This window comes from Neolamprologus brichardi, chromosome 1 (genome assembly GCF_056152115.1).
Source record: "Neolamprologus brichardi isolate AB-2024 chromosome 1, ASM5615211v1, whole genome shotgun sequence".
Taxonomy (NCBI): domain Eukaryota; kingdom Metazoa; phylum Chordata; class Actinopteri; order Cichliformes; family Cichlidae; genus Neolamprologus; species Neolamprologus brichardi.
The window spans coordinates 3590370-3606578 of record NC_142104.1 but is presented as its reverse complement, the minus strand read 5'-3'; the positions used below and the strand labels follow the sequence as shown (position 1 = coordinate 3606578).

At 42.3% G+C, this 16209-nt stretch overlaps 1 protein-coding gene across 3 annotated transcripts in view; it reads right to left on the bottom strand.

The window, feature by feature from the left end:
• The window catches only part of vps13c (vacuolar protein sorting 13 homolog C), a 62187-nt gene extending 50250 nt beyond the window's left edge, over window positions 1-11937 (bottom strand). For 2 of the 3 annotated variants that reach the window (XM_087841405.1, XM_087841519.1), the window contains exons 1-19: window positions 11714-11937; window positions 10285-10328; window positions 9864-9906; window positions 9243-9338; window positions 6434-6535; window positions 5892-5954; window positions 5344-5418; window positions 3962-4071; window positions 3827-3886; window positions 3688-3747; window positions 3436-3516; window positions 1954-2011; window positions 1686-1813; window positions 1504-1610; window positions 1238-1412; window positions 1031-1093; window positions 815-953; window positions 636-736; window positions 101-243 (exon numbers count right to left, since the gene is read on the bottom strand). In XM_087841405.1, coding sequence (XP_087697531.1) covers window positions 101-243; window positions 636-736; window positions 815-953; window positions 1031-1093; window positions 1238-1412; window positions 1504-1610; window positions 1686-1813; window positions 1954-2011; window positions 3436-3516; window positions 3688-3747; window positions 3827-3886; window positions 3962-4071; window positions 5344-5418; window positions 5892-5954; window positions 6434-6535; window positions 9243-9338; window positions 9864-9906; window positions 10285-10328; window positions 11714-11813 — 1748 coding nt within the window. In that variant the 5' untranslated portion in view covers window positions 11814-11937. The remainder of the gene's footprint in view (window positions 1-100; window positions 244-635; window positions 737-814; window positions 954-1030; window positions 1094-1237; window positions 1413-1503; window positions 1611-1685; window positions 1814-1953; window positions 2012-3435; window positions 3517-3687; window positions 3748-3826; window positions 3887-3961; window positions 4072-5343; window positions 5419-5891; window positions 5955-6433; window positions 6536-9242; window positions 9339-9863; window positions 9907-10284; window positions 10329-11713) is intronic. The other variant, XM_087841457.1, reaches the window with a different exon arrangement.
• Between the last annotated feature and the right edge of the window lie 4272 nt (window positions 11938-16209).

Here is a 16209-nt window from a genome sequence, read left to right as displayed (position 1 = left end):
CCCCGAGCCATTTAAACAGACAGCACCTTCCACCAAAAGTAGCACTAGAAGATTTCAGCAGGTTGATTTATTTCACGTGTGTAAAATAAAAACCCCTGACCTGATGGCCTGAGCTCCGGGCCTCTGAGAGATTTTTGTCTTGAGGTCGATCATCTGGACCTTGAGGATCTCTGGTACATTGGGTTCCTCTCTGACCGTGACCGAAGTCCTCAGTAGCTGGAAGTTGACGATCACAGCTACATACTGAAACAGACAAGTTCACGCCAGCTCAGTGTTACCAAAAAGTCTGGGTCCTGCTTCAAGTAGAGTCGGGTATTTTTAAATCTGCGCTTCATTTGACATTTGTGGGCGTGTAAATGATGAAAACCAAACAATATGTCGATAATTAGTCAGCCGCTGAGTGAGGACGCTGTAGCATGATTGTAGAAGCATGTAGAATATTTAAAATAAAAATGCTTCTTTGCATAGACACCTCACACGGTTAATCCGAGTATCAGATTTTTACAACCAGATAATTAAAACTGAGTGTTTACTTGGATATAGTTTGCTCTGATAAGGGTGCTAAAGGCAACAATGGGAAACTTGAACTTATCATCTACAAAGCCCACAAGCATGCAGATTGCAGGTGTGTTTACCTTTTTGGGTAAAGCCAGATTGTGAGAGCTGCCACTGTACCCGATGGCTGTGTACAGCTTTTCCTTCTCCTCTGCGGTCATGATTTGGTCGAGTCCTGAACCTGAACAACGGCAGACACGCTTTCAGCCGCCAGTTTGGACGGAGCGAGGTTTTTAAGGCAAATCTGAATATCACTTACTCTCCGGCTCTTTGCTTTCCTCTGGCGCCTGCTCCTCCTTTTTAGCCTTCCTCCCAAATAAGCCGCTGAAGAAACCTCCTCCCTGCTTTTGTCCCGCCGCCGCCTTCTTTGCTGCCACCTTCTGTCCTGATCTGATCACCTGCAGGGGCAAGACGAGCATATTGCGTATAGCTAGCCTGAACTCTCCTCTGGTCTAATTTCAGTCATTGTGTTTACCTCCATGTGCGCTTGTTGTCGGCCCAGAGTGATGTTGAAAACATCCAGAACTTTCTCGAGATCCTGGAGGAGCAAACAGCAGATATAAAATTCCCACTTGATACTGTTAGCTCTGACTCACCACCACAGCTACATGCGAGCGACTGTGGTTTCTGTTGGGTGTGCGCTCTGTTTAAGCTTGGCGCTGCTGTACACAGACACCTTTACCTGGACTTGTTGCTCAGTTTCCTGGCTCACTTTGCCTTGGCTCAGCAGTTTGGTCTTGTAGGCGTTCTTGTAAGCCTTCAGGTTCTCCCGATGACGTTGAATGCTAGACCAGGACCACGTGTGTGAAAGAGGGTGGATGTGGACCTCCGTAACGCTGTTGACGCCGTACTTCCACCTGAGAGAGGCAGAGGAAGCAAATATTTGTGAGTTTCTGAGTCGATTTTGTTCACTGATCATCTCCGAATTGTAAACTTTACAAAACAGACCAGAGTTTGACATTTCCTTTGACTGGGACGTCCGGCCTGAACTTCCTGTAGGGGGCGTTCTTCACCATGCAGTCAATGGACTCCAGCAGCTCCACCATGGTGAGGTACTGTACAGGAATCCAAGGGGAATGTTTAGAGAACAGTCTCACCTGTCTATGCCTCCCATGTTGGTCTCATATTACCTGTGGTTTGGTCATCTCGATGGCAATGCTCTGGACCTCCAGCTGAAGATCTGCCTTCGGACTCTTCAGCTCCAGCTCAGCGCTCGGGTTGATGCATATTTTAGCCGAAGCGAAGATTGGTTTGAAAACTTCAGGGAGAAAAATGTTTATGGGTGAAATTTGTGTGGATTTCACCGAGTGTAAGACGGTAAATACAGAAATGCAACACAACAGGGAGGCTGAACTATGCGAATGCTGTTCCTCCTTTTAAAAGAAGTGTTGAACTCACTGTACTGATAGTGAGGAAGCTCCTGGTCCTTAGTGCAAATCCCAGATTTTAGCTGGCCCTGCACGAGAGGAGGAGACAGACGATGAGTGTGAATGTTTCCTCTGACAACAGATTAAGGGTCACTCGGCTGACAGTTACGTACATTTGTGGCTCTCATCTTGCAAACTGTTGAAATTAATGCAACTTACAGTGTCTCCCTTTATGGCTGTAACCAACATAGGGATCACTGGATGACTCCATGAAATGATGACGATTACCTCATTATTTGCTCAAATTAAATTAAAGATTTAGGACTAAGCAACAGCTTTATAGCTGAAGTTAACATTTACATGCCTTAGAATAAGAATTCACTCTGCAGTAAGCCTGAAAATATTAATAATAGATATGAAGGTGAAGTCTTATTAAATTAAAAAAAAATCTACAATTTAAAATCCTGGAGTGGTCGGGTGGAATGACACGTGTATCAGTTTCTCTCTTTTCACTTATCATTAGTTTTATTTTTACTTTTTATTCTTGTTATATTTTTCATTGTTAATTAAGAATCAGCTCAAATCAGTCAAAGGAGCTTGCAAAGAAAAGCGTCTGGACTTCTTTTAGTTACTTGAAGACGTTTCACCTCTCATCCGAGAAGCTTCTTCAGTTCTAAGGTCAAATGGTGGAGAGTCCCAGATTTAAACCTAGTGGGAGTATCCCCCCACAGAGGGACAAAAGGACCCCCTGATGATCCTCTAATCGCCTGAGCCAAGGTGTGAAACTGGGTGTGGGTCCCAATCAGCCAGAGTTTCGGGTGAGCTCATTGTGAAACCTGGCCCCACCTTATCATGAGAATTCCTGAGGTCAGATGGCCCAGGATGTGAGCCAGGCGTTAAGGCGTCTGGGGAGGGAACTCAACTGGATTATAGATGGCAGAGAGTTGGTGTCGTAAACCACCTCCTCTGTTCAAAGATGGTCGCTCACAGTGGACATAGATGCTTCTTTCACTCCTCTTTCAAACCATCTGTCCTCTCTGTCCAAAATGTGAACATTGGCATCCTCGAAAGAGTGACCTTTGACCTTAAGATGCAGATGGACTGCTGAGTCTTGTTCTGTGGAGGTGGCTCTTATATGTTGTGCCATGCGCTTGTGAAGTGGCTGTTTGGTCTCTCCAATGTAGAGGTCTGGGCATTCCTCGCTGCTGTACAGCATACACCACATTGTTAGGTCAAAACTCCAAAACACAGACTTAACAATGTGGTGATTAGAGGATCATCAGGGGGTCCTTTTGTCCCTCTGTGGGGGGAAACTCCCACTAGGTTTAAATCTGGGACTCCCCACCATTTGACCTTAGAACTGAAGAAGCTTCTCGGATGAGAGGTGAAACGTCTTCAAGCAACTTAAAGAAGTCCAGACGCTTTTCTTTGCAAGCTCCTTTGACTACGATGACCTGGATGACTGAGAACCTTCACAGACAGCTCAAATCAGGTGACTCTGTTCCCAACTCACCACGATGTCCTCCCACGATCCTTTGTAAAAGATCGGACTGTTGACGTTCCAGTAGGCGCAGAGAGACTTCAGACTGCCGAGCTGCAGTAAACATGTAAACAGCACCAATCAAAATCATGGATCCATCCACATCACATGACCGATGAGCTATTCTGCATCCTTCACACAGGTGACGTGCAATTTAAGCTTCAAGCTTACAAACACCAGATAACAAGGAACACAGAATTAGAGGACAAGCAGAGCATCTGTCACCTTATAGATGATCTTCGCTGCCTCGTTCAGGATGCACTCTTTCCAGGTCGCATCAGTGGTCTAAAAAAACCAAAGAAAAAACAGCGATGTACCAACAGCAACGCAACAGGTAGCTGGAGTGTGTGTGCGTATATGTTACCTTAAGGCTGAGCTCTGACAGCGTCACTCCCATAGACAGGGGGCGCTGTGGATCCGACAGCTGAAACAAAACAGAGCAGACATGAGCTGACTCACCTTAACGAGCATCCGGATTTGAACCTGGATCAGTACTTACGTCATCTTCGTAGCGCAAGTGGATGCTGCTGATGTTCACCTGCAGGTTTTTAATCACCTGAGTGGCCATTTTCTCCGCAAACGTGTCCTTCTTTTCTTCCTTGGGTTTGTCTGAAACAATAAACAGTATAAAGAGCGAGTCTTACTTACTTGGATTCATACAATTTTTACTTCACGCTGGATACAGATGGTTTGTTTCTGTTCATTCATAAAAAGATTCTGAGCTTTAAAAGGCAGGTCCAAGAAACCAATATGTAACAGAGATCCTGAAATATCAAATCAGCTTGAACTGATGCTACCTGTCTTGTGATTTCACACTGACCTACACCTCTTCACAGATCAGATTTTCACTACCATATAAAAATGGCCAAAATAATTAACAGCAAAACTGCAATCTTTCTAGAATATTTATAATAGTGGTATCAGTTTGTTTAGTGTAATATTTTGAGGACCAACAGGCTTTGTGTTGATCATAGTGACCAGGTGGGTGCAGGCTGGTGGTACCACCTGGCATATTAAACAACACTGAACACCTTTACCAGAATTTAAACGTGAAAACACACTGCATAACCATCCAAATATCCAAATGGACTAGACTGCAAAGAGACGGTCCCTGAAGCCCCTGTCACACAGGCCTAGCGAGCTGTTGGTGACCTCATGGCGCCACTACAAAGCTGAGGTTTTTCACTCACTATGTGGCTAGCATTACACATTTTCTCCTAGCAACCAGTTGTTTCCGGGTGGGTCTCTAGGGATGTGTGATTGGGGCCTTACAGGAAAAATGTCTAAACAAAAATAAATGATTTCACTGAACTAGTATGAAGAACTGTTTGCAGTACTGAGTTCATCCAGCTTAAAACAGGACTGTAGTGACTCAGACACACCTGTGAGGTAAGGTAGAGGGGACAGCAGTGCAGTTTAACGGAGCAGCTAGCAAAAGCTCAAAGATCAGAGAGAAAGAAGGAGCAGAGAAGTCACAGGAAGAGTCGAGTGTTCACAAATCAGGAATTAGGTCCTCCACAGTGCGCTCTATTCATGTCCAGCTCATCACTTAACAACCTAACAGCATAAAAAGGGAGGCTGCACGGCAGTCTGCCTAACTCCTGTCAGAAGATTTAAGATCTTATATGTGTATTATTAACCTGACATGAACACTGGTGTCTCTCGTAAGATCAATACTCTGCATGAACCACTTTATAAAAATGCTCCCGGGTCCTTGAATGATAAAAGTTTGCTTCATTAATGGTATAAGTTAAAGGATAATCACTCTCTGTTACAACTTATGAGACCATTGCTGAGTAACATCATTCTGAATGGTTGATCCAAACAAAAGGACCAGGCGCCTGTTTTAAAGCACAAACTCAGTGAAAATGTGAAACTCACCTTCTTTGTGGTCGTGTCGTTTCAGCTTCTTCAAGGCTTTTTTGTGCTTTTTGTGTTTTTTACGTCCTTTTGGGACTTTGGCAGCGTTAAAGGAAGAGACGGCAGTTAGTGTGAGAAAAGCCCGAAAGCACACAGAGTGCAGGAAGCAGCAGCAGAAGACTCACACATTCAACACTAAAACCAAACTGCAGAACATGTGCGAGCCCCAGAGGACAGATGGGGGTGTTTGCATGGAAGAGATACCAACTAGCATCTCTTACATTTCTTGACATAATCAGAGTGAGCTCTGAGATATGTGTGTTTATTAACTAAAGGCAAACAGCTAATTAATGGACCAAAAAAACAAACAAAGAATGATTCAAATTCAAATCCCTGAACATCTGAAGCTTTTTTTTTTTAAACTGGACTTTTATTGGACTGAAGAGCTCTGAAATGCAGCCTTACCTTCTGATGTCAGCATGCACCTACACACGTGTGTGACGCCAACCTGTGTGTCTGTGTGTGTTAACTTTCATGTTTCATTGTGTGTGCCGCACTGTGCGCTTTACCCTTGACTGGCTCCTTGTAAACCACGCTCTCCAGACTGAACAGCAGATCTCCGGTTTGAGATGCTGACAGCCAACGCAGCATGAACGGGACAAACAGGATGTTAATACATTCACCTGTGCAGGACATGATTCACACACTGCGGCGGTCTGGTTTGGACACTTCTGACCTGAAACCTCACAGTGGAAACCTAATGCTGAAGCTCTGACACTTAACACACACATCTGGGTAGAATCTGCACATACGGGATGAGAATTATTTAGTAGCTTAAGCTGTTTAGTTTGCAATCCCGCAAGAAAAATTTAAGTTCAGTGCTAAATTTTTTTTTTTTTTTTTAAAAATACCCTGAAAAAATATCTAGGACTAGACTTTGGTTTCTTCGCAGAAACACCAAGTGGAGGAACTAAAACTGTGCCTGTTTGTGTGGTGGGAAAAATGTGAACTGGAGGAAGCGAAAGTTAAAACCACAGGAAAATTTAGCAGAGCAAAGATGGAAAATAAAGCACAGGTATCCACAGGTGTCACTGAGGTCAGACTGACTCACCCCTGCGTGCGGCCATCTGCAGCGCATCCTCGATACGTTGCAGTTCCCTCTGCTTGGCCTCCTGCTGGTAACGCTCCTCCTTCGCTGCATCATACTTTAATGCTGAGAAAAACAACCAAAACAAAGCCAGAGTTAGTTTTAACCTCCACCAACATCGACCTGGTGCCTGCTCTGAGAGCCAAACTGTCTCCTCCTACTGGATAAAGAGCCAGTTTGTCCCTCACGGGACCTCTCCCTGTGGAGTTAGAGCTCCCTGTGGAGTTTCACCACAAACAAACTAAAGTTCAGTTTACATTCAGCATGTCAGGAGTTACTGTGTATCTTACAAATGTGCTCAAGGTGTTGTCATCTTTATAAAGCATTTACTGGCATGCTGCTGTGTATCTCGCTTTGTTGCGCAAACATTGTCTTTGCATATCATCTCTGGTTCTGTTTTTCTTGCGCACAGATACATACTGACCACAAAACTGCTCCTTTGGGTTACTTGAAGTCAAAACAGGATCACATGAAAAAACTGTTACAATCAGTCTTTATAGAAAAGAACCAAACAAAATTACACTTGTAATAAGTCTTCTTTCTCTCACCCAAACCAGTTGCAGCAGATGGCCCCGCCCCTCCCTGAGCCTGGTTAAAAGGGAGTTTTCCTTCCACTGTTGCCAAAAGTGCTTACTCATAGGGGGCCATATGATTGTTGGGTTTTTATCTGTATGTATTATTGTAGAGTCGACCTTACATATAAAGCGCCTTGAGGCCACAGTTGTGATTTGGAGCTGTATAAATAAAAGTAAATTTAATTGAACAGTATTAGAAAACAGTTTATCTTCTTTAAACCAATTTTCTCTTCCAGGACAGTTTCATACAAAAATAGCAGACCCAGAACAACTGTGGATGCAGGCCCAGAGGACTAAACAGAAGCCTGTTTTACAAGCCACTGCAGGTTCCAGGTTTTGGATACATCATCCATTGGAAGTAAAACGTACAGCTTATTGTGTTTCAGGTTTGTGCTAACTAAAAATAAAGACAAGATGATAGTTTATTAAATTTTAATGAAATTTGCAGATTGTTTCGGTGAAGTTTAATAAACTCCTTGCTATCTAAAATATAACGGGACACATATTCTGGAGCATCTCACACTTCTGATGATCAGCTGTCTGCTTGATGTTTATTCAGCTGTGTAAAAACTATAACTTTAATCTCAGCCAAACCGATTTACTCAGGAACAAATAAAATACTAAAAAAAAAAAGCCAAACAACAACATTTTGAAGTTATCTAAGTGACTTATATATATTTAACCTGAGTAGCGAAAGACGGCAGTGGGTTTGAAAACGATTTGCCGGGAGTCCGGTGTTCTCACGGCTCTAGAGAGCCTAGCCCCCGGCTAGCTATCGAGCTAGTGGGTAACAGACGTCTCCGAAAACGTCGGAGCGCTTTTGAAAATATGTGGTGTCTTGATAAACTGAGCAGATATTTGAGGTTTACACAGCTACATTCTCGCCTGAAAATATGTTAAACGTTTATTTTGTGACCCAGAAAGAATAATAAGAGTAATATTAAAACTAACTAGCTGCCGCCATTGTTGACAACTGAGCTAGGCTGCGCTATGAATTCTGGGACAGAGCTACTTCTTCTTCTTCGGGGTTTGACGGCAGCTGGCATCCTTGTACATGCAGTGCTGCCATCTTCTGTTTCAGTCCGTTATTACACTCTTAAATCCTACTACTTATTCCTGCGTCTTTTGGGATCTTACAAAGCTTCAAACGATGCGTCGACTATTAAAATTGTCGACGTAATCGTGACTAGTCGACCAATCGTGGCAGCCCTAGATACAAGGACCAGGTTGTAATGAGATGAGTTCCTTTCTCATAGAATCAAGCTTCTAATCTGTGAGCTTACACAGGAAATCAGGTCTGGGTGACATGGATCCACAGTGACTGTGCTGAATAGAACGCTGACACAGCTCTAAGTTTTTAAGCGTTTCATTTTCATCAAGCTCTCCTTGACCGGTTGTTCAAAAGGCTCCACCCAACTACCACCACAGCTCACAACATGGTTCTAAAGAATCAAATTCTTTTCCAGATCCCCATATATCCCTTTGAAACATCCCAGGATTAGTTTTCAGAAATCCCTACATCAAGATTAAGGAAGAACCCCAGACTGGAAACCAGATACCTCTACACAAAACCACCGAGACGGTTAATCAGAGCTGCACGATAAGTTTACTGGTAATTGCTGTTTTTTGTTTTTACCTGAAAGGTTTTTCTACACACCTTAAATCCAAATTCAACACAAAGCTGTAGCAGTTCCACAGTAAAAGCTCTCCACTAATCCAACAGCATAGAGGCTTTTACTTTGAAGGAATTTAAAAACGGATTACAAGTTAAACCGCTGTTATCATACACTCATTTGTTTTTTGACATCGTGCAGCCCTGACAGGAAGCCCAGAGAACGGATCGGACCTAAACCCGAACCTCCACCTCTGAACTGGTAGCTTACCGTTATACGGACTCGTTTTCAGCTGAGATCCAGCTGGAACACACACATAAAAGCTGAGAAAACACTTCTTTATCAAAAGCAACACACTGTTAGTAAACTAACCACGCCTCCATGATGCCATCTGTTAGAAAAGCCTGAAAAAAAACCCTCTCTCCTGTGTGTGTGTGTAGGAGTTATCATAAGCTGTATACAACTGATTACCAGCTCAAAAAAAAATGAATCGTCCAGCTTCTGAGTTCAACTTCCTGTTTCTTCTTCTACTTCATGTGACACTTGCCTGGAAAGATGCTTATCTGCAAATTCAGCATAACTTACTGGCTCCAGGGACAACCAGCAGGTAAAGACCCTCCAATGTGGCAACCACAGCATCATTGTAGAGGTTCTTCCAGGGGATTTTCAAAGTCAGCTTCCCTGAAACACAAACACAGATTCTTTCTGATTATCAAAAGGAAAACGTTCAACATCCCAACCCTCACAGAAGTCTTCTAGATGCTGGTGATTAGTCCAGCTTTTGGTGTGTTTGTGTTTATGCTGGCTATCTGCACTCGTGCACGTAGGGATATCACTTCCAGCTGATCATAGTCAGATTAAACAGGAAGGAGCTGAGTAAGCTTAGATTTTTAATTGCTCTCTGAAACCTTCAGCAGCTTGCTAAACAGGTTTGGTAGCATTAACTAAGAATTAACCACCCTACCATTTTGTTTACTTATGATCACTTGAGGCTACAACCACAAAAACATTGTGGTTGTAGCGTCGACGTTAGCATTGCTGTGTCAAAATGCTAACGTCGAGGTTTTGAGGGTGTGTGTGCGTGTGTGTGGGGGTAGATACATATTTGGTCTATGGGGATGGCTGACTTGTGATGTGAAGCAATGAAGCACACAAAGAGCTTCAAAAAAGGTGACATGAGGTGAATAAAAAATCATCAGAACTCACCGATCTGTCCGGCCTTCACTTTGAAGGGAACATCAAACTCACTCTGAAACACAAATGCACACTATTAACCCCATGGCCTGTGGAAAGGGATGAGCCAGGTGTCCAGGCTTAAACTCTGCCATTTTGAGTATTCGCACTCAAAACACACTCCAAACGACTAAAGCATCTCAGAGCAAACAGGAAGTGAGAATTTTGCAGCCTAGAGATTATGTGGTTAGCCTGTGTTTATAGCACAAGCAATTTAACAAGCTAGCAATCTTCTGTAACCATGAGGAGGCCACAGTTATCACACCACGTGACAACCAAGCACAGCACAAAGGTCAAAAACAGACTCCTTTACATTAAAAGCTCAGACCACTCTATAAAATCATCACACTAAACCACAGGCTGCATGTGTCAGTGTGTGAGGTTTGGGACTTACCAGAGCATTTTCTTTAACTCGCAGGTTCTCAAGGACAACATTTCCTGTAAGAAATCAGAAGAAGAATCAGAGTCAGCATATCTGATTGTGTGTTTACAAAAAAATCATATGTTTCACACGTATCCCTTTAAATGCTTCATTTGACAAAATTAAGGTAATACTTTAAACTCTGATACAAATACTCGGGTGTATCAGCCTGATTTTACTACAGCACTTCTATCGATAAACCTGCCCCGGATCCAACTGGATGTGAAATCCTTCAGGTGATTTTCCATAAGCAGCTAAGCCAGTGTTTGATTAGTGGAGAGAAGCTTCCTTCTCATGTGTGCCAGAAGCATGTTTACAGATATGAGGAAACATTAGGAAGCAGGAATGTAGCCAGACAGGCGGCAGCACAATGCCCACATGTTACACTTCTGCCATGTTCACATATTACTGACATGTAATGTCCTGGAGCTTTTACTGAATCTGGTTTGAACATGTACACAAACGCTAACTAACTTGAGAATGTTTGCTTGTTATATTGCACAAATAACAGACATTAAAAGGTTAATGAGTCCCAGTTAACTTCCTCGTGAAAGACTATTCAATTAAATTTCCAGTCGTGGCTCTGCCGTAACATCATTTTAATATGTTTAAGTGAAAGCATTTAATCAGTCTGTGTAGCAGTGACAAAAATAACCATGCTGATGATAATGGCTTAACCGCAGACGTGCTGCAGTGTGTGTGTGTGTGTGTGTGTGTGTGTGTGTGTGTGTGTGTGTCTGATAAGCTGCAGGTTAACTGAATTAACTGAATGCACCTTCTGTGTGTCACATTAACTTCAGCGCCACTTCACGCTGACTGATCTGGTATCTGGATGAGGCCCAAACACCAGGACATATGCAGCGGGCTGAGGGTCCGTCTGCTTGCAGTTACTGGACCCGAATGTGGGCTGCAAAGTTCAGTCCCCCTCCAGCGCCTGACCACGTTGTAATATCCGGTAATTCAATAACAACGAGTCGCTGTGAAAGCTGGACATGAAAACACTCAAATGTCCGTGTTTATTTCGCTCGCTGTGAGTCACTCTTTAGTTCGGCGAACATTTAACAAACTTAAAGCAACCCCAGTCAGCAAAAAATAATATTCAACCACAGCACTCAGTAGCTTCCCCTTCTACTTCGCTGTATTTTAAGTGGAGGTGTAGCCCAAACACCAGACGAAGCTTTAACGAAAGTTAAAATTTCACCAGAACACATACTAAATTACAGCTTAAATTGATGCCGATATTATCAATAAACTCTATCGCTTTACAGTATGTGTTCAGACACTTTAATTATACTTGTCAAGTTGTGCAAAAAGACGCAAGCACTAAATTTAGACATTTTTGAACGGAGTCTGGCTCGGATGCGTGTACAACAGACAGTTCCTAGCTAGCTGCAGAACCCACCTCCCCAGATCCCGATCTTGAGCTGAGACTTGTCGAGATTCTCCACGTAGTCTCCGATGAACCTATTGAGCAGGTCGCTGACCAGAGACTCGAAAACCATGACCGAAAGCTCCGGGATGGACCCAAATACAGGGTCACCGTCAGCTTTCCCCTGATTTCCGGCTCAGCTGATGACAGATATTTAAGTCTGACAGCTTCCGAGCTCGACTGCTCTGCCTGGTCGATTAGCTCCGTCTGTGTGAGAAGGAGAGCATCGATCAGTCAGTCAGGTGAGAGTGAGTCAGAGCTGGAGTGTGTGATTTCTCCTCGACCTGGTTTGTGAAAGAAAAGATTCTTTGTGTTTCAAGTCTCCGAAGACGCACTGTGTGTAATATCAGCACTCGGATCTCCAATTACAGTGACTGTAGTAATGCAATGCTCATAAAACTTTCTTAAACAAGAATAATATTTTTAAAGCAAGGCACCCTAACAGTGTGTTAGCAGCACAGAGCCACTGCTGTCATTGTGCACAGCGCTGCACAGTTGATAAGATCGGTGGAGAGAATATAGTGATACGGATCACTGATTTTCTGACAGCAGTGAACCGAAAGTGTCCAAACCACAAACGATAAAATGAAACTTAAGTGCATCTGCAGAATAAACAGTTAACAGGTTCAGGCTCTGGGACTCAGACTGATGTTTAAAAGAAACTATAAATATCCACCTAATTATGTTACAATAAAAACAATAATATTTTTGATTTTTTTCAATGAATGATTTGCAAATATGTATAGATTTATAGCCCCAAAATAACCAAGTGAAGTACGCTGTGCCTTGATGATAGAGGGAGATGGATACTGTGAGGTCAAAAGTGAATTGAACTAATCAGACAAAACAGAAAACAGCTCAGCCCTCCTGCCTGCGATGCTAAAGTTGATTTGAATGCTTCTGGAAGCTTATTTCTAAAATGCTTTTGGTGCATAGACTGTATATAAAAGTTGGACGTGATCAAGTTAAAGTGAAATCTCGGGCTGAGCATTTTCACGGTTACCCTGTTGGGATTTTGAAATGGGACACCACATGCCCATAAAATATATGTAGCAACGTGTCCATTAGTAGCATAATGTGCTTCACCTTATTACTTTTTAAACACCATTATTCTATTCTAATTTACAAAGTAAGCATCAGATTACGTTCAGTAAGTGAGCAAAAGTAGCAACTGAGACTATCATTTCATCAAAAAAGTGTTTAGTGAAGTCGCAAATCAAGCGTGACTGGATCATATCTTCTTTACAGTTTGACTTCTTTTTGAAGCCACCCCCTGCTGGCCATTGGAAAGAGTGCAGGCTGAAGCTGTGTCTATCCTTTATATACAGTCTATGATGTGGCTGGATTTAGGCTGCACCACAGCAAGCAATTTGCTCTCCACACATCAGTTTGTTGCTGACAGTTGGACACTAGCAGACATCCATGGCTCTGGTTGCCTAGGTAACCCTTTAGCGTATTTACCACCAGGTCATATGTCAATCAAGGTATGCTGCATTCTTACTGGTAGTCTTTTCAATTGAAGCATTAAAATGTTATCTTTGAGCACTTTAAACTGTTTGCAGTTTTTTCAGCCTTAGTCGCTTAAACTTGCCAGATGTGGTTCATTTTCTACATCTGTTCACAGTTGTGAAGCACTTTATTAACACACGCAGAGCCTTTTTATTCACACAGGCTACACTCAGTAGGTGTTGATTTGTCCTGCTCTGTGTGTTCCCCGCAGGTTTTTACATCTCCATTTTCTGTGTTACGCACATTGAGTGTATACGTAATGAAATGTGCTATAAAAATAAAATCGTCATCATTTGTCAGTGTAATGTTTGCCTGCACCTTAACATGAAACACCTGCTAGATGATACGTGACACACTGGTGGAAAATAGAACCTACGGCAAAAGGAGAACTCTGCAAATACACGGAAGTCCATAAGTTTTTAAACAATTACATAGTTCTTGTCATTTGTCTTGTGAATTTTCTTTTTTTGATATAGTTAGGGTTGGATCCGGCAACCCTGAGACCTTACTTAGTTTTACTTTGTGGAATTAAAGAAATTATTTTGCAGCTACAATGTAGCTCCTGCAGCATTAACGTTGCATTAAGATGGTTATTAAACCTGCTGGCTTTACGTTAACCATTTATTACAGGTGTAGTCATAATAATTGTATACACACATTGCATTTTGTGCTTATTAAAGAGTTAAAGCTCAGTCAATTAAGGAAAGGTCATAAGCCCCGTTCGGCGCGATGTCCGGGCGATCTATTGTGTAAGTGACTTGGAGCTATAGAAGGTTAAAACTGCATACACGCTTACAAAACACATATAGTCCATATAATCTAGAAACAGGTCTGAAACTATTCAGCAACCTGTGGCGTTTGAGTTTGCAACAGGTGACAGAAGATGTGTCAAAAATAAGACAAGTCCCTGGGGACCTTCAGGGCCTGGATTCATCGCCATATTTGGATGAAGATGCTAGAGAGGGGAACTTCGGTGTCTGCATTTATCTCTTAAAATTGATCATTGTCTGTAAAAAAATGCAAATAATGCTCTTACAAAAACGCGAGAAGGGGGCGTCAAACCCTGACATTATATTTTTGGGTGGAGATCTATGCTGATTGTGTGCAGTATCCATCTCCCCGCGCGTGTGTTCATTAAAATCATTGTTTGACCAGAATCTTCAGGACCAGTGTTGTTTTGTTTTCCTCCTCAATATCTTCGAGTTTGGGACGTAGAGTTTTGGGTGTAGACTGCTACTGAGTGTTTCTTCTTCACTCTATATGGGTTTATACACCTCTCTGCATTTAATCATTGGTTATTATTAATCTCCAACTCTTTTCCACAGTGTGTTTTTTGTCCCGTCTCCTTCCCCTCACCCCCAGCCTCCCTGAGTCTGGTTTTGCCAGAGGTTTCTTCCTGTTAAAAGGGAGTTTTTTTCCCCACTGTCGCCAAAGTGCTGCTCATAGCAGGTCATCTGATTGTTGGTGTTTTCTCTGTACTATTGAGGCAACTTTTGTTGTGATTTGGCACTATATAAATAAAATTTAATTTTCCACAGCAAATTTTAAATCAACCAAGACATGATTGAAGTTCAGTTTTAATTCAAGACTCTATTTCATAAAATATTTAGTCATTACAGTCACTTTTATACATGGATACATGTCATTGACCTGAATTCAAGATTCAAGAAATTTATTGTCACATACACCGCAAAACACAAATGTTAAGCTGCAATAAAATTCTTACTTTGCGAGTTTGTGTTGCTTTAACACAACTAAATAAACAACTAACTAAAAAAAACATAAAAAAAACTCTAAGCATAAAAAATAATAGAATAAAGCGAGTGCTATGTACACTCGCTTTATTACTTGCACTTATTTAGAAGTGCAAGTAGTTATGCAACACTGTCACAGTGTTAACATAATCAGATTATGCAAATATTAAAATTGTTTAAATTGTATGTAGTTGTATTATATTGTATATAAATGTTCAAAATTGCACATTTATAGGTCAAATTATTGAGGTCATTGTTGCAGATGATCACAGCTCAACAGTTAGTCAGTGATTCAGTAGCCTGAAACTGTTTTTAGTCTGGTTGTTCTTGCTTTCACACTCCTGTAGCTTCTGGCAGCCGGGCCCTTTTTCTGCCCTGGCTGTTGTAAATGTCCTGCAGTGGTGGGACTAGATGAATTTTGCCGTTTTAATGACACACTGGAGGGCCTGTCTATCCCGAGTGATGGTATTCCCGTACCACACTGTGATGAGGTTTGTCAGGATACTCTCCACCGTGCATCTGTAAAAGTTGCTGAGCAGTTTGTACATCTGTATAAGCATAAGCAGCAGTCACAGCACATCTTCAGATGATGCAGCTGCGGCGTGTATCACTGATGCGACTTTAAAATAGGCGGGGTCAGAAGCACGAATGATTAATTGGATTAAAGCCCTGTTACCTCAGCTTCTGTCCCCTCCTGCGTCTTCCTCGCCTCCTCTGTTTGCATCACAGGTGTGAAGAAATAAAAAAGTTAAATACTAATAAAGTAAAACGTCTAATTAAAGTGTAAGTGGGCAGCTACCAAAACCTGAGTCTCACACATGGTCGATTATGGTGGTAACCTTCAGATGGAATTACCCACAATCCACTGTGACATGAAAGAAACAGAAGCCACACATTGACTGTGGTAAGAGTTCAGGCTGAAACAGGAAGTAGGTGAAGATAAACATGTTTATTAAGTCCATTTCCTGCTGATGGGCTGTAATCAGTTGATTCTGAGCGCGGATGTTATGTGCAACTGCAGCTGCGTCCGATCTCATTTGTACTGAGTGCGGCGATGATGTCAACAGTGTGTCACTATTCAGAGAATTGGCAGCATGTTGGCAGACAGAGGACGAGGAGGAGGAAGTCAAAGCAAAGCAACAGATTGACAATAATAGAAGAAACATGAAGGAAGCAGCCGATCTAATGTTCTCCAATAAAGCACCC